The sequence below is a fragment of the Thalia democratica genome, chromosome 7 (assembly GCF_965202585.1).
Source record: "Thalia democratica chromosome 7, ktThaDemo2.hap1.1, whole genome shotgun sequence".
Lineage (NCBI taxonomy): Eukaryota > Metazoa > Chordata > Thaliacea > Salpida > Salpidae > Thalia > Thalia democratica.
In genome coordinates this window covers 38446959-38466168 of record NC_139171.1, presented here as the reverse complement: position 1 = coordinate 38466168, position 19210 = coordinate 38446959, and the positions used below count along the sequence as shown (strand labels likewise).

The 19210-nt window shown below is 27.8% G+C and overlaps 1 protein-coding gene across 1 annotated transcript; it reads right to left on the bottom strand.

Annotated features, from left to right (window-relative positions):
• Positions 1 to 3475: 3475 nt before the first annotated feature.
• On the bottom strand, positions 3476 to 15973 carry LOC145840565 (uncharacterized). The gene is made up of 2 exons (XM_082947866.1): positions 15458 to 15973; positions 3476 to 4706 (listed from the first exon to the last, which is right to left on the bottom strand). The coding sequence occupies exons 1-2, from the start codon at positions 15958 to 15960 to the stop codon at positions 3680 to 3682; spliced, it is 1530 nt and encodes a 509-aa protein (XP_082803992.1). The 5' UTR covers positions 15961 to 15973; the 3' UTR covers positions 3476 to 3679.
• Positions 15974 to 19210: the final 3237 nt, after the last annotated feature.

The following is a 19210-nucleotide window of genomic DNA, read 5'->3' as shown; positions in this document are numbered from 1 at the left end:
TTTATAAAAAAATGTAATTTTTACTTTATAAACTTTATCAGAGAGTGAAAATCTCCTTATTTATTATACAAAAATGAAAAGTCATCTCACACCCCCTGGAATGCTGCCTCGCACCCCTGGTTGGGAACCCCTGTGTTAGAGTATTCCTTTAACACAAAAGATCTCGACAAAAATTAATTCGGAGACAATACTAATATTATTTATTTACACAAAGGCAACGTCGTTTCATCCAAACGGGATCTTCAGGCTTTTATCAGTATTAACAAAGTCCTGAAGATCCCGTTTGGGTGAAACGACGTTGACTTTGTTCAAATAAAACTAATACTAGTTAATAAATGTATTCTAAAAACAATTTTGAGTATTGCTAATGTAAAGTTCATGTGGACTTTACAATATTGTATACCACTATTAATGAAAAAAATTGTATTTCTACTTAAAATTATTATCAAACCTCATGTATATTTTACTTTAAAAACTACACTAGTGAAAACTACAAACACATTACTTTTGAAATAAGTTAGTTTTTACTATAAATAAATTGTTGAATCACAGTCATAAGCTGTTAAGCGATCGTTTGTTATAAAGTTTACCTTTTTAACTTTTCTTTTTTTCCTTAATTAACTTTAAAAATAAATTTCTATGCAGTATGCACATCATTAAGATGAATGGATTATAAAATAACAATTACTTTTAGTGATCGTAATTTAAAGTGTCAAAACTAGTTTTCGAAGCTACATAAAACAAGTAAACAACTATTAACAAAAAGTTATATAAACTGTTATTAATCAACATTCGTTTGTTTCTCAGACTATTTTAGCAATCCTTTACTACAACTACGACACTCATTTATGTATCTTAAAAAATATTTTACATTGTTTTTTGAACGACAAAAAAAGTGTTCAAAATGTTTGATCATAGGATCTGGTGCACAAAAAACCTTTCGGTTATCGAGTCGCACACCACTTGGATACCTTTTAAGGTCTTGTCTATTACTTTTACTGTTTTAGTTAAAATATAAAAGTATGTTTTTAAATAACTTAAGGAGTTCTAGTTTGTTATTGAACATATTATAAAAAATAACAAAGCTTGATGTTACAAGACAAGAAACTACATTTTTTAGAAACATGAGATACTGTTGACTTTATTAAAGTGTTATAAATTTATTTAAAATGAGTATACTAAAGCTTAAAAAACTAATAAAAATAGTTTTATTCGTGGTGTACGTCTCGATAACTGGAAGGTTCCTTTGTACACCAAGTCCTTAGATCAAACTTTTTGAGCGTTTTTTTTATCATTCAACAAGCAATATTTTTTATTTATTCGAATAGGCAAACTTTTATTGTAAATAAGGCCGGGTTAGCCTTTGACCAGATAAAGAAATAAATTAGTTATCTACCTAATTAAAGTTATGCAATGTATATAACAAAACGTAAACTTAATCATCTGCTAATTTTATTCATTTTGACTTTATTCAGCGGACCAAAGAATTAAAACAGACAAATATAAACGAAACAAAACTTTGTAAAGTTTAAAATTTATATAACTTAGACAAGTTATATCTTGAACAGTTTAAGTAATATCGGAGTTCTTTTTGAAAAAGGAAAGAACGGATGTTTCTTTGACATAACTTTCTTATTTCTTTGCAGTAAAACTCACGGAGTCGGACTAATTTGAAACCACTTTCTGATGTGGTTATAACTACAGAGACATATTTTTATACTATTTATGTTTATAGTCTTAAATTCTTAAATATGTGGTCTCGAAATACTTGACTAAACTACGTGTCTTACTTAATAGTAGTTTACAGTACTAAAAAATTTATAAATATTGTTCTTAAATAAAATAACTTACTCCTAAGTTATGAATAAAAGACACTTTGAATTGATGTCAAGTAGTTTATCAAAACTCAAGAAAGAAACTGTATTACTTGATAAACAAATAATCTATTATAATACAATAAATGCAAATATGCTTACAGTCTTGACAAATAAGTTGTTCGACTAAGGAACTCGTTTAGATCGATGTTCTTAGACGAGAACTAGGTGTTTTGGTCGCTTGACAAAGTATAATTTATTCTTCACTAGACAACGTACACTTTTTTCGATGTAGATTATACATCATAGGCTTAAATTCAATTTGATGTAGCGTTGATCATCGTGACTTAAGTCGGCGTACGGCACGCAGACAGTTTATAGACCCATATTTGAAAGACAAGGCCGATATATACGCATCGGAAAGAAATTAACTCCTTCGAATAAACAAAGTTGTTTTGAAAAAATAGGGAACATTGTTTTTAAAACAGCCTACTGTTGTTTCAACTTTAAAAATAAAATATTTCTAAAAACATCATATGCCTTCGGCACATAGTTTCTGTTTCATTCGGTCGGTTGTGTACTAATACTAACGTATGTCCTAGCAACATTTTAAAATACAAACTGGTTTCATCGCTATTAATAATTAGATGGTTGGATTAGCCCTCGGTTTGGTATTTTTATATTTGGATAGCGCGAAAAATAGAATTATAACATCAAGTTTAACTTTTCAAAAGTTATCACGTTACTATAGACTGCTTTCTTAGTTATTGAATCAAACTAGACATTTTTTCCGAATAAACCATAGATCTTAGCTGAATTAAACAAGTCTACTTCTTTTTAAAAATCGGCCGGATAAGCGAGGTCCGGATTAGTGAGGAAGCACTGTATTAACTTTTATCTAAATTTTATTGATTTTGTTAAAGACAAAATATAGTTACAATTATGGAAGTAAAAATTTATTTTAGGTTTTATAAACAAAAATTTATAAAAAAATCAATGCAAATAAAAGTCATCTTCACTACACTAAAGCTATGTCTCTTATAATTTTTTAATTAAATTTTTGCCCGGGCGGAAATACCTAATGCTTTTTTTGAGTTTTACACGTTTATATTTAGTTAACTTTAATCATAATTATTATTTTGATTAATTTTTACCATCTTTAAAATTAAATCACAAAGAAAAATTGACATATCCATTAGACGATTTGAGTAATATAATATTGTTACTATCTTTAAAATAATATTTATAAAACCTATTTGAATAACACTTTAAAAAGTTTTTTTTTAAACTTCAACTTAATTTTTATAAAAATAAAATTGTTACCAAGAATCACAAGCTAAAGTTATTCTTGCAATAAAACTTGTTTAAGAACCTTTTATTGCTAATATGTACTATATAAATTCTTAACTTTTTATTAATATGTATATTTGTTTAGCGAAAATACAAAATTTACTTTATTTTGATTACATATATAGGTCAGTTAAACTATACATGACCATTTTTCTGTTTAAAACTAGTTTGTGTATTGTTAAACACGATCTGTGTAATATTTTAGATCAACTTAAACACTTTTAATGAATCTCTAACTTTAAAAATATACAATGTATTATATAAATTGACCACGTTTGCAACTTGAAACTTTTTTCATAAACATAATTTATTTAAAAAAGCATTGAAATGATTTTCAAAATGTTAAAAAGAAATTACAGTGTAAATGACTATTTCAATTTAATAGTTTATTGAAACTAATAGTTTTCAGAAACAACTTGTTATTTAACAGTTTGACTAATAAAGTGTTCATAAAAGCATATTTAAAATTCATCTATGGGAAGTATTTGTGAAAAATTAAAAAATTTTAAAGCTCATCACCAATAACAAACGACGGAAACATGATTTTTATCTTCGTGCGACACAACAACGAGCTTGTTGTCATTGACGTGCATGAACCTCAGCGAGCAAGGATTTCTGTGAACTTGATTGAGAAACTTCCCCGTCAGCACGCTCCACACGCAAACGCACTTCTGGTCGCCGCCAGATATCAAAAAGTCCCCGTTCAGAAACAAGCACCGCACCACGCCAACGTGGCGCGACGTCAGCCTGTGCAGCACGTTTCCCAGGGAGTTCCACACTATCACCGTGCTGTCCGACGCCCCAGCAGCAATAAAACTGTCGTTGAAATCTACGCAGTATATTTGAGACTGGTGGCCGTACAAAGTTGTGCTCACTTGTTCGTGGCTGTTTTCGGCGGACAGAACGTACCAAGATTTTGCCTCAGTTCCCGAGCAGCTGACTACTTGCCCTCCTTTTAGCTTGAAGTCTGATATGTAATCTTGGTGCTCTACCTGGGTGTATATTTTGGAACAGGTTTCAACTTCCCAACAGCACAACGTTTTGTCGTACGACGAGGTTACGAAAAACAAGGAGTTGCATTCCATTTTTATTATTTCTTCCAGCCCATGAAGATTGGCAAACCGATACTTGCATCTCTGGCTGGATAGATTAAAGCACACCACTGTGCTGCACTCGAAAGCAATGATAAGTTGCTTTTCTGTGCTGAACTCTATGGAAACAACGCTGTTATTGGCAGGGTCTTTGTAGGAACCGTAAAACTTACCAGTGCTGGAGTTGAAAATAGACACATAACCGTCATCATGCCCTATTGCAATGAGATTGCTGTGTAATTTCAAGCAAGACACTTCCACTCTTGAAGCGGGCGGCTCCTGCTGCCAATCGTGTTTTTTATCGTAGCAAAAACTCAAAACTGGAGATGAAGTAACAATGTCCCACAACACCGTCGTGCCATCTTTGCTTCCAGTAGCCAAAATATCACCGTGCAGCTGGGAACAGGTGATGCTTTTGCTATGCAGCGTCATTGTGGGCCGGACAACATACCTAAATTTTTATGAAGAAGATGAAAATAAAAGTACATTACAGCTGATAAGTAGTTAAATTTACTGGTAGTGAATAAAACAAATAGTATATATACAATAAGAAAAAAAATTGGATTTGTTAACTCATAACAAGATACATTCAAAACACTCTAGCAAGTTTTTAGAAAATATATTATTATCTAATTTAGAAAATATAAAGTTAAGGGCATAGGGGGTTTCTAACATGATTTTTACAAGTTTATCTTATTTTATAGAGTTTTATCTGAGCTACCAGACATTTTTAACCGCTTGAAAAAAATCAAAGTAACTTTTGAGATATGAGCGATCAAAGCCGGTGACCTCAATAGGTTCCTACTGGAAGGCGCAAATTAAAAACGAGAAAAAAGACCATTTCATTAAAAATATATCTCCTCCTTCATTTTTTAAGCAATCTTTTTCAAATTTTAACGGAAATTGCATTATTAAACTTTAAAAAGATTGAATGTAGGATTTTTTTTATTTTTGAAAAATAAATTTTTATTAAATAAAAAACTACTTATTTTTTTTTATTTTTAATCTAATTTTTTAATTTTTAAAATTCCAACATTCAAAGTATTTTAAACTATAAAAGGAACGTTTCATGAAAGTTTGAGGTCTCTAGCTCAAAAAACGAAGGAGAAGATAGATTTTTAGTATTTTTTAAATTTCCGAGAAAATTGACCTCAAAAAATTTGTGATCCATATGTTTGTATTGGAAACTTTTTATAAAAATTACAATATCTCAAAAGTTAAATAAGATTTTTCAATTCTATAAAAACTGGCTTGTAGTTTGTACTTCAGCTTTCATACAAGATCCAATTTTATTTTTAGTAAAAAAAAATGTTGGACCCCCCTTATGCCCTTAATATTTTATTTTTCAAATAGCAGTTATTTTAATAAATTATCTATGGACGGAAATACTATTTTGTAAAGATTTTAAAAAACTATGGAAGTATAATTTGTAGCAACAGTAACAATCTTATGTGGTTTAATTAACATGCCTTTGTTTCACCCTTTTATTAAATACTAAATGTTAAACATTTTTAAACTTGGTTCTGCTTATCTTTTCACATTTAATGAAAGATAATAGTATAATATTTTTATTCTATCATTAATAATAGTATAATAAAATTATAAAATAATACTTCTTTTTATAAAATTATTAATAAAATATAATAAAATAATTTAATAATAATATTCTTATAAAACTATTACAATAATAATACAATTTACAAATACAAAAAGTTTTTTATCAGTTTTTGTACTTTTTCAGTAAATTTTTCTTTAATGCTATACTACAACACATTTAAAATTCTTACTTTTATCAGCATAACTAAGGTATATAATTATAGATTGTAACAAAGTACAATTCTAAATTTAACAAAGCATGAAAAATAAAATTTATTTATAATTAAACCAAATGCTTAAAGTCTGATTATTTTTGTTTGAATAAAAAAATTGTTTCAAAAGTTCAATTGATTTAATTTTAGCCTTATGAACTATTAAGATTAGAAAATTGATGACAAAAATACAAATAAGACAATTAGTTTTATAGAACTAATGAAGATGACATATGATGCAACCTACTGTCAACGCCTCAGCTTCCTAAAACAAATCATAAAAAAACAATAAAAGTAAATATTTTGTAGAACATGGCTAGAAAATTTGTATGGAGCAAAAAAAAATCAATTATATTGAAGCTTCTGTCTGCTAACAACCCTGAACAAAAGTCTCACAAAAAGTTCATCAACATGGCAGAAAACGTGTGGTTAAAGAAATGCGCTTTTGATTGTTGGATTAAATTAACACATTTTTGAAGAGTCTGCTAAAATAGATTCAGTTAAAAGATGTATGAATGCTTATACATAAATTTTGGATGTGCATAAAGTTAATGTGAAGAAATCAATTGTTAACCCACGCAAAAAAAATAGTTAAAAAGCATTTTTTCTATATTTTATACAGTTATTTTATAAATATGTAACGGGACATCAAGTTGTGTTTGATGAACCATTTTGTGTTTGAGTGAAAATCCAAGAATGAGACACGTGCAAATACTGATGGAATTTTAGTAAGGTTTAAATAGAAAAAAATAATTAGAAGAGAAAAAACACTGATGTGATTTTGAATAAAGTTTAGACTAGAGCTGTGTAAACCAGCCATAGAGAGTGGTGGAGAGAGTCGTACCACAGCCTTGTTGCAGTAAACATGTAATTCCTTAATAGACACTTGTATTGGTTTCTTGTGCTATATAAAGTGATAATTTAGCATTGTTATTTCTTCAAAGTAGTTTTTTGAATTAAATTATATACAGTTAAATGTAATATTATTATATACATTCTTAAATACCTTTCTCTGAGAATTAAAACTTTCCACATTCTTAAATATCTACCTCTGAGAATTAAAAGTGTTTTAAGGTTTATTAACATTACAAATAATTTCTAAATCATAAAGTTTTTTATGTTGTACAGGGTTCTTTATATTTGTTAGTGTTCGCAATTGTTCATATAGAGTAGGGGTGGGCAACGTACGGCCCGCGGGCCGGATCCGGCCCCCGGAGTCAAAATGACCGGCCCCAAACCTTTTTTAAATTTAAACGTAATCCGGCCCGCAGACAAAATTTATCCGGCCCGCGAGTGGATGATCCGGCCCGCTAGGCATTTTCAAAATTTACATGAAATTCTACAAGCCAACGTAAATATTACAAAATTTGTACAAAACCTTTTTAAAATTATTTTCAATAAACTTCAAGACTTTAACCTGAAAACGTTTTTTAAAATGGCTTTTAACTTTTGTAGTAATAAAAACACTTTTGTTATAGTAACTTGTTCTGTTTCAAGTCAGTTGAATTAATTTTTTCTCAAACTATCTAAAAAAATTGTTTGCTGAACTAACTTTGATGATCTTACCTAACATAATGATTTTCATGAAAATCGACATGTAAAAAATTGATGTCTTTCCCAGATGTGTAGTGAGTTGTTCTTATAAATGTTAAGAAAAGTAGTTTTTAATAACATTGACACCTACTTTAAGTAAAACTGCTCAGCTTTACATTTTAGTAGAATATTTCAAGTAGATACTACAGTTTGCACTCTTTTCTGCTATTGATATTTTAATTAAGGAATTTTTGATTAATTAAATGGTTAAGTTTAATGATGACCAACTGATGACAATATTTCAAAACAATATCTCATAACCTTTAAGTATGTTTTGTTTAGGAAATTTATCTGTGTATGTTTGTAACAACAGTTTACAATCTAACAAAATTTTGAATGAATCTTTATAAGTTTTTTTAAATAAAAGATAGTAGTTTAATATTGGAATGATAGTTAACTTCTGAATAATATTATTAATGTAGTCTCGAGCCAAGGATTACCAAAATTAGATAATTTTAAATAAATAAAATTTTTTAATGTTTTAGTTTTAAATCTTAGACTCGAGTAACTTTTAGTAAGTAAATTTTTGATTTTATAAAACTAACTAGTATTAATTCGGTCCAGAGTTGTAACAAATACAGAATTATGTGTACTTAATAAATATTAACTAAAAATTTTATACTTGAGAACATTGGTAATTAATAAATTGATTCATAATTTTAAAACACCAAATCAATTAGCATCTAGCCGGATTCAAGTCTTTTGAAGTTAGTTCTATTCGGATACGAACCTTGTCTAAAATTAGTTTTTAGCCGGATCCGGAAAACATTTTTGAATAAAGATCCGGATCTAAAAAAGGATCCAACTGAATCCGGTAGATCACTTACTTGAAATGCTCCGGCCCGCTGAGGACTATTTTTTTTGGATCAGGCCCGTCAATTATTTACGTTGCCCACCCCTAATATAGAGTAACCTTAAGTATTGTAAAATATCAGTATTAGTAAAGTAAATGTTATTATTTATTATGGTTTAGAGTGTGGTTTGTAAAATTATTATAACCTTAATGTTTAGTAACTTAAGTAACCCACATGTTCTTATTGGTTATAAAGACATTCAGTAACATGATTTATAGGTGGCCACTAGAGGACAAAATTGCACAAACACAATTTTGTAGCAAGGGTAAATTTTGCACAAGTGACAGTTTTGCACGGAGCGTAATTTTTGCACCAGATTAAAAAAAAACAGTAAAAAGAAGTTATAAACAAAAATAAAATAGTGATAGTAAAAATAAAATTAATAAAGTTAATTAAAAAAAAAGATGAAAAATAGATAGAAATAAATTAAAGAAAAAAACAGAAAAAAAAGCTACCAACCGAGGGTTAGGGGTAACAGTGATAGTAAAAATAAAATAAAAAACAAATAATAACTAATACAAAAAAACATTAACAAAAATAGTTAATAAAAAAAAAGAAAAAAAATAAGTTACTGACCAAGGGTAAGGGTTAGTGGTATAAAAAAAAATCAATCCATGCAAAAATGTGTTTGTGCAAAATTGATCCTCCGTGCAAAAGTGTCTTCATGCAAAAGTGACCATTTGTGCACAAGTTTCTGCTTGCAATTTTTTCTTTGTGCATTTTTGTGCCCTCGTGAAATTTTGTGCCCTTGTGGAACTTTGCACGCTTGTGCAAACTTGACACCTACCCCTTCCAGCATATGGGGAAATTTCAGAGAGAGTATAATTGGGTAGGTGTCTAATAAGCACAAAGGGACAATTTTGTGCGAAGACACTTTTACACTAAAGGTAATTTATGTACAAAGACACTTTTGCACTAAGACACTTTTGCATGGGTTGAAATTAAAAAAAAAATTAATTCTATTAATTTTAATTTATTATTAGTTTTATTTTCACTATCACCGTTATCCCTAACCCATACCTTTAGTTGGTAACTTTGTTTCTTCTTTTTTGTATTTTATTAATTAATTTTTATTCATTTTTTTTTTTTATTAAAGATTTTTATTAAAGATTTATTCAATTCAAAGTCTTAGATTTTATTAACAATACAATGTTTCACTCGTTTGAACCTAATCAAAGGAGATCATCAGTTGAATAAAATCTTTAAAATTTTTCAAACATGCCATAAACAAAAAAACTAGATAAAATTTATACTTTAAACCTATCAATTTCGAAAAATCATAGTGTTATCAGTTTAGTTTATCTTAATACTTGATAAATGTAACCTACTTAATAATATTATAATTTTAAAAACTTAAACAAACAAATAAATATACTTACATTTAGCAGGCTTGTAAAACTTTGAACAATAAACAAAGAAAACAATACTTGCAACTAAAGCATTAGAACGGATATACTGTTTAAAATTAAAAAAATATATATTAACTATTGTACTGTGAGGCAATTATAAAATTATGCAAATAATTAAAAATAATAAAAAACGATAAAAAAGTACAGAAAACCAAAAAATGCCTCCATAAAACTTTCTTCAAATCGCCTAAAACGTGTAGAATGTGTAAAAAAAATTGCAGCTAAAAACTTGAAAGTTGAATTTTAAGGTCCCATACAATTTGCATATGGATTGTTTTCAGAAAAATGTAAAGTGTGCAACGGTGGTAAAAGCTAGGAAGCTTATATTTTTTGTGTTGTTTCTTTTATGTAATTTCCCACGCTAAAAAAATCATTTGAAAACTCGAGGGTCAGGGCAATAGATGCACCCTATTGAGCATCTAAACATATATATTGTAAGTAGAAGAAACATACCTAGTGAAAGTAGTACTAGCTAGTAAAATTTATATAAAAATAACAAAGAAAAAATTCAATATACTTGATTTTTAAATGTTATTATTTTATTATTAGAATAGTTAGTTCAAAAAAATATTTTTAGATAATTATTAGTGCTTTTAAATTAAAATATAAGCAATTATAAAAACACTGAAAATCTTCACGAAAAGCTTTCTTAAATAGAAAAATCTCATCTACTACCAAATAAAATATAAATTAACTGATTACAGATGAACATCTAATAGCTTCTTAATAACTATTTGTCGTCTTTTCAAAGATTTTTTTGAAACTCAAATTTAAATAAATAAACTACTAAGAGTTAATAGACTGAAACACATTACTGTCAAGTATTTAAACTGAATTTTGAAAATCTAATAGCCTTAAAGAATTATTAACATAATATATTTTAAAAAATACAAAAAACAGGTAAAAAAAGTAACACTTAGTAAAACTGGTTTTATTTTTATAAATACAGTTTATATTTTACAATTTTATCTTAGTTTGTAAACTTTTATACTACGTAAGGTGCTAGAGTGTTTCTAATTTAAGTTTAAACTATTGAAATACAATAAAACTTAATAGAAACATTTAGAAAAAAATTTTAAGAAACACATTCTTAAAAAAAAGCTATTTAAATTTACCCGCATTTTCCAAAAACAAAAAAAAACTGTTAATCAGCTTAAATATATTGTGACACTATTTATACCAGCATATACTAGCGTGAAAGAGTGGCAACCAAGCACTATTGTAAAACTTAAAATTTAGCGGGTGTTAGATGGTGTTTGTTTGTACAAACTAACTATGATATATTTATGATCTAGTCAGAAATTTTAAAAAATGTAATAAATTAATTAGAGTTTATAAAAGAGCTTGCAAATATTTTCATCTCACATTTAATTCTTGTTTGCAGCAGACTTAATAAAAATTAGATTTCATTGTTGTAGCTGAATAAACTATACAGATGTGAAGTTAAAAGGATAGTTAGTCAACATGTTTATCATAATCCTTGTTATTACAACAATTTAATAACAGGGTATCAAAAAGTTTATTACAGTTTTTAAAAACAAATTATACAGTAATCTTCCTTTATTCTACCAACATATGTTTCTGTGTGTCAACGAATCAACACACTTCAACTGGGTTCTGTAAAAAAATAATTACTGTAATGAGAGAATAGAAGCATAGAATAAAGTAGGTGTATATATGTTTTCATAAAAATAAGATATATTCTACAGATAATAGTTATTAATAGGTGAAATGCTTAATATTAAATCCGACTGTTATAAAACTATATGATATTTGTAATTATTAAGTCTAAAATAAATAAGTAAGCTAAATTACACAACAAAACATAATATAAACAAACAACTTACGTTAATAGGAAAGATAACTAAATCAAAATTTACTGTCGTTAACTAACGAAAAAAATACATTTGTTACAACTAATAATTATGTCACAATGTAAATGAGGCCACCTAAACTATTCAATTTGTATTGCAAGAACGTTAATTTTGTTTTTATGTAATCTATTTAGAACAAAAATAAAACATTAACCATTAGTTAGTAAATCAATAAAATTTAATAAAACTTAACGACGCTGAAGGCAATAAAAGTCACAGAAACTCGGTGTAATATGTATATTATATATTAAATGTTAGTAATGATTGAATCAAAGTTATGTAGGATTAGGAAGCAGATTTAGTTCAAATGTAAAAATCAAAAAGTGAAAAAATGAAAAATTAAACTTTAAGGAAAAAAATTAAACTTTAAGGAAAAAACAAAACACAAAAAACATAATTATTACTAGGCTTACAATGTACTGACCGATAATTAATTTGCAGCGACATACATAAAATCATAATGACCTGAATTAAATATATATAGTATTTTATAATTAATAAAATAATTAATTGGTAAAGTAAGAGTCGGTGGTTTAATTTAAATATCCCATACAGATATTTTATATATTTAATAAGTAAATTGTGTTATATGTGAAAGTTAAAATGTAAAACAACAAGGTAGTCATATGCTAAGTATAAACCTGCAGTAAAAAACCTACTAGCTCTCTTGGGCGTAGTAGGTAAAAAAAGCACGGTTTATCTGTGATTTGAATACAGGCTTCCAATTAAACTTGGAACTTAACATATAAAGGTGTGAAGAATTATAGTCGGAGGGTAAAGTGAATATATGAGATTTCAGAGAATAGAAAGTGACTTGTGTGAAATAGATATAAAAAATAAATGAATAAAACTATATGTTACTTAGGATATATAATTATATTAATATATGTTAAGTGAATGTGTGTGTGTATGTGGAAGGTGAATGAAAAGTATGAAAGGTGAGAAGGCGCCAAGGTGTTATTTGAAGAAGAACCGTCGGTTGTGTGCACAGTTGTTTGAAATATCACGTCTTTTATTTAGTAATTGTTTACTATCTTCTGCTAAAATTGCCATTCGTTCAAGGTTGCATATTTGGCAGATCTTGCTCGCACTACTGATGTTATTGTTGGCGTGGTGGAGGATGCTCCATTCCATTTCTGGTTTGGTTCCATACCTATCAAAATACTGCCAAACGAAATCTGACAATCTTGTACTATTCTTTTTATTTACATGCTTAAAAGTATACTTGTGCCCGGTGTACCTATCTTTAAAGTGACCTCCTGTCGAACCAATATACACCTTATCCTTATTATTATCATTAACATTATTATTGTTTTTGTTTTTATCTTCACTAAGTTTACATTTAACACGCACCTTATACACAACATTTTTAATTAAGCAGTTACCATGTAACGGACAGTTTATTTTATTCGACTTACGGCAGTTACAATTTTTACCTACATTGTTCTTGAATTTAAAACCACATTTAATTACTTCATCGTTATAAGTATTACAGATATTGATATTTTTACGGTTACTACAGTTATTATTATTATTATTACTATTATTATCATAATTATTATTGTTATCATATTTATTAATATTACTATTTCTATTACTATTATTGGTTATGTCGTTATTATTAATACTATTGCCATTGTTATTATTAATATGGTTACTACTATTACTCTTATTACCACTATCATTATTTGTATACTTATTATTATTATTATTATTATCATTATTTGTATACTTATTATTATTATTATTATTATTATTATTATTTATTTTACTATATATTTAATTCAGGTCATTATGATTTTATGTATGTCGCTGCAAATTAATTATCGGTCAGTACATTGTAAGCCTAGTAATAATTATGTTTTTTGTGTTTTGTTTTTTCCTTAAAGTTTAATTTTTTTCCTTAAAGTTTAATTTTTCATTTTTTCACTTTTTGATTTTTACATTTGAACTAAATCTGCTTCCTAATCCTACATAACTTTGATTCAATCATTACTAACATTTAATATATAATATACATGTTACACCGAGTTTCTGTGACTTTTATTGCCTTCAGCGTCGTTAAGTTTTATTAAATTTTATTGATTTACTAACTAATGGTTAATGTTTTATTTTTGTTCTAAATAGATTACATAAAAACAAAATTAACGTTCTTGCAATACAAATTGAATAGTTTAGGTGGCCTCATTTACATTGTGAGGTAATTATTAGTTGTAACAAATGTATTTTTTTCGTTAGTTAACGACAGTAAATTTTGATTTAGTTATCTTTCCTATTAACGTAAGTTGTTTGTTTATATTATGTTTTGTTGTGTAATTTAGCTTACTTATTTATTTTAGACTTAATAATTACAAATATCATATAGTTTTATAACAGTCGGATTTAATATTAAGCATTTCACCTATTAATAACTATTATCTGTAGAATATATCTTATTTTTATGAAAACATATATACACCTACTTTATTCTATGCTTCTATTCTCTCATTACAGTAATTATTTTTTTACAGAACCCAGTTGAAGTGTGTTGATTCGTTGACACACAGAAACATATGTTGGTAGAATAAAGGAAGATTACTGTATAATTTGTTTTTATTTATATTCCAGTGAAGTTACTTCACTAGGATCTTTTGTTAGCAAACAATTAAAACTATATTTTTGAACAGTTACAGTTTTTATAAAGATTATAAAAACTTAGATAATTAAAACTAAATATACATTTTTATCAAATATTTCAAAAACTTAAATTGTACCAAATGTGAAAACTTGACAGCTAATTGATATTTAACAGTTTATGAAAAACTTAATTTCCATTAAAGAAAGAGAGGGCTACAAAATACAGCTCAGACTAAAACAGAAAACAAGACTTAGTTTTAAAAATTAGCCTGAACTGGCCAGAGCATCCTTGAGCTAACAAGCTAGCCTGAAAAATTGGTAAGCCTGTTGTAAAGTAAATTTATTTTGTTTCTTGTTTTTTTTTTGCAAAGAAAGGCAAACAACTTCTATAATCAAAAATAGTTTGACTTAACAAAACATTAATTGAGTTTTCTTGTTGTTTTAAAACCTTATAACTAAATTTAAAAGTTTAAATGAATATATTTTTAATTTTTACACTTTTTTAAATATTAATTAATGCTTAAAGTTTCTTAAAAGTTCTTGTTTAGAGTTTAAATATATAAAATTTAAATCTCAATAAATTAAAAACACTAAAGTATTTATTCGAAAAATTTGAAATTTTTACCTTGTACTACAGCAAATAACCTAAAAAATTACCAGGCCAAACGTTTTTATAGAAAATTATTATTTAATCATTTAAAATAGCTTAATCATATGACTTCTTAACATAAAAATATACATATAACTTATTTAATAACTTCAAAGCTGATCGAAAATCAAAAACATATTAATTGCTATTAAAACTTTATATTAATGTAAAAGGTATTACATATACTTCCTATAACTTTAATAGCATGTTCTTATAATCAATATAATAACATTTCAAATCATTCTAGTATGTTAACAGGAGGAAAAGGTATAAAAAAAATTGAAGTACCTCAAACAAAATAAATGTTAATTTTGTATATTTTTAACACATTTTATGTATCTATGAATATAATCAGTTATAAGATTTGTAGTTTAAAACAACTAAAAAAAAAACTCCTACCTTCCTAAGGTCCAATTATTATGAAGATGAACAATTCTTGTATAAAGTTCTTTGTTTTTGCAAATATGCTCCAGTTCTTTAGATTTTTGTATAACTGGAGTATAAGTTGGTAAGGTAAATGCTTTCAAACAAGTATGGGGTAAATCTTTAGAATAAGTTTGTTTCTGGTACAAAACTCTTTTGTCTCGTATCAAACGCTTGCCTTTTTTAATAATATTTTTCCACAAACTGTCACTATTAATGGCTTCTCTCCAGTCAGAACTAACCATTGACGCTCTTGCTAGCTCTTTAGCAGTTAAAAGTGAAAATATCCTATATACTAACTCACCAGGTAAAAGTTTAACAAAGTTTACAGCAAGTAACTGTTTAGATTCATTGTGTAGTAATTGCAACTGTTTTGAAGTGCATAAAGTCAGCAAATCTTTAAGAACTTCATTTTGTTTCGAGTAATTTAAACTGTTGAATATGTTTCTAATATCTTCAGCTCCATTGTTTTTTGACATTTTAAAATTTATACTGTCTAAATATTGTTTAAAAACAATTTTACAGGCAAACTATTATATCTAAGATTAATAGCCTGCTTAAAAATTAAAAATAAAAATTATAAAAAAAAAAGTCAAGTTATTTATTCTTAGACAAAGATCTAGTTAAAGGATTATAAATATTACTTTAGGGAAATAAACTTCTTCTCACCGAAAGTATATTTAATAAACTGATATTTTATACACACTATAAATTTACAAAATACATATGCTTATTTACATCAATTTTTTTGAAAATTAAAACAAATTAAAACTTTATTGGTACAATACTTTTTATTTAACAACATATCTAAGTCTTTACTTTTAATCAGGTACAAACAAAATGTATTTTTTGTAACAATGCAATATATTTTCCTACTTGTCATCAGAAACATACAGTAGAAACCAAGCATAAAGTATAGAATAGTTGAATAATAAAAATAAAATTGAAAGATCTAATACTTTATTTAAACAAAAGTTTTAAAGTATACAAATTCAATTGCTTCTTTGACAGAGGCTACATTGGACAAGCTTCCAGACATTTCAAAACTAGGATCAAAGAACATTTACATAAATTTATATTAAATTTATAGAAGGAAAAACTTAAATTATAACTAATGCAATCACAAACAATGTTAAAACATTTTAATAAATAGTAAAGATTGTGTAAAAAGTTATCTAATATCTATATTGAAAATTATTAACCATTGCAACAATGTTTTTGACTTAAGTTAAAAGTTAGTTTAATATAGAAATAAAACATAATTCTGTAAACAAAAGAAATTAGATTATAGAGTGTCTTTATTTAGTTTAATTAACCATTTTGTTTCCATTAGTTGTATTTGAATTCGATTAATAATTGCTTTACATTAATTAATTATTTCTCTCATTGATAACTTAGTTAATTTAAATTTTGTTGAAAACTTTAAGAGTGATAAACTATTTTAATTTTTTTGATTAGTTTCTACTGTTTGTTTCTGACCACAAGTAGGGAAATATATTAAACTGTTACAAAACTTAGATAGTGTTATTTTATTTGTACCTGATACACATTTTTAGTTTTAGATTGGAATTACTAGTATAAAACAAATATTTAGTCATTTGCTTAAAGCTACTAAAACAAGTACAGTGCTTCCTCGCTAATCCGGTCCTCGCTAATCCGGTTCCTCGCTAATCCGACCGGTTTTAGTCGAGTAGTCGACCAATTTACTTTAGCGTTTTTAGCGTTTAATTTCATTTTACTTTGAAAAAGTATTCAATTTACGTTTTATAAGTATGCAAGCAATATATTGTTACGTCATAATAAAGTATCATTTGTATAATCTTAAGTTTTTTTTCATACTTATCCCGCTCAGTTGTAACAAACTTGTTTATTATTCATTTGCAATTTTTCTGTCTTTGCTAAGCAAGTTACACTTTAACATACTACAATCAACATATCTGGTTAAAAAATGGATAGACAGCATAGAAACGAAAACGCGTTCAACTAACAATTGAAAACAAGTTAAAAGTTTGCGAAATGGCAAACAATAATGTGCCTAAAGCTGTTATAATGAGCCAGTTTAACAATGGTAAGTCAACTTTTAATGACATTTTGAGAGGCGAAGAGAAAAGTTCAAAAAGTTTAAAGCCGAAAAGGAGGAGCTGGGACTAATTGGAGCTGCTAAAACGGCAAAAAAAAGTAGAGGGAAGCGTCTTTGATAAGCTAGACAGCGCCATTTACATTTGGTTTCGTCAGGAACGTGAAAAGGGTTGTCCAATAACTGTCCCAATACTATTAGAAAAAGCCTCCGAGTTCCATTGTTTAATTTACGGTGAACGCTTAAGGCCCTTTTCAGCAAGTACAGGGTTTCAATGGAGGTTTTGCGGGAGATTTGGCTTGCGTAATCTTAAAATACGTGGCGAAAAATTAAGTGCAGATAGTTCAGCTGCTAATAAATTCATAAATGAGTTTTCTGTCATAACTGAGTGCTATTCTGAACACCAAATTTTTAACTGCGATGAAACTGGGTTATACTTCAGAATGTTGCCTGGTCATACATTAGCTTCAGTTAACGACCGGCCAGATGGAACGAAGAAAGCAAAGGACAGGGTAACAATAAACGCATGTGCTAATGCAAGTTGCACAATAAAGCTACCTTTATTGTTAATTGGAAAGGCTAAAAACCCGCGTTGTTTCCGTAACCTCAACAAGGATGCGATGCCAGTTGTCTATCGTAGTCAAAAAAATGCTTGGGTCAATTGTGACATTTTTCGCGATTGGTTTTTTAACTGTTTTGTTCCCGAAACAAAAAAAGACTAAGTGAACTTGGGCAAGAAAAGTAGGCAATTTTGTTCCTTGACAATTGTTCTGCTCATCTTAGTGAGGACGAACTTGTATCAGCTGATGGAAAAGTCACTGCAAAGTTTCTGCCTCCAAACATTACTTCACTCGTGCAACCAATGGATCAAGGTGTACTTGAGTCCATAAAAAGGGTTTATAGAAAGTCGATTCTTAGAGATCTTATATCGCAATCAACTTTCACAATTGAAGATTCTTTAAAAAGAATTGACATGACAAAAGTTGTCGACACCGTTTCATCTGCTTGGGGTATGGTAAAGCCTTCTTCCATTAGAAACTCATGGAAGAAATTAATGCCATTACAGCAAAGCTCTTCCATGCAAAACATAGACCGTTCAGAAAAAAACTCAAGACAACAAGTTTGTACAGCAATTTGCGAGATTAAATATCACATTTACAGAAGATGATATTCAAAGATGTTAGAGTTGCGATGGTCCTGGATATGAGCATATGGACAAGCAAGGAATTGTTGAACTAGTTACTGGGGATAACAAAAAAGAGGCTGTTAAAGTTGTTGAAGATGAAATTGGTGTTTCCCAGTTTTCTAAGTGTCCATTTTCTCATGCTGAAGCCATGCAGAAAATGGACGATAACTTAGCTTACTATCGTTGCCAACCAGAAGTTACACCTGAAGATGTGTCAAAACTCATCCAATTTTGTGAGTTTTCTGCTTAGAAACAAGAAAGCACTGTAAAAAAATCTTCCATTCTTTCTTTTTTCAAACAAAATCTTAATTTACTTAAAGTGTTAACAGTGTAGTTTTTTCTATTAATTTTGAACTTATAAAATTTGTTTCGTTTAGTTTTGTCTGTTTTAATTCTTTTTTCTTTGAATAAAATAAATTAAATTAACAGAAATTTTATACATGGTTGCCACTGATTAAGCTGAGAA

Bases quoted from the DNA above. Each gene is read 5' to 3' on its own strand.
- LOC145840565 (XM_082947866.1), bottom strand. From the start codon at position 15,960: ATGTCAAAAAACAATGGAGCTGAAGATATTAGAAACATATTCAACAGT. The intron at 4,707-15,457 runs GTAGGAGTTTTT...ATAAAAATTTAG, and splicing joins AATAATTGGACCTTAGGAAG to GTATGTTGTCCGGCCCACAA.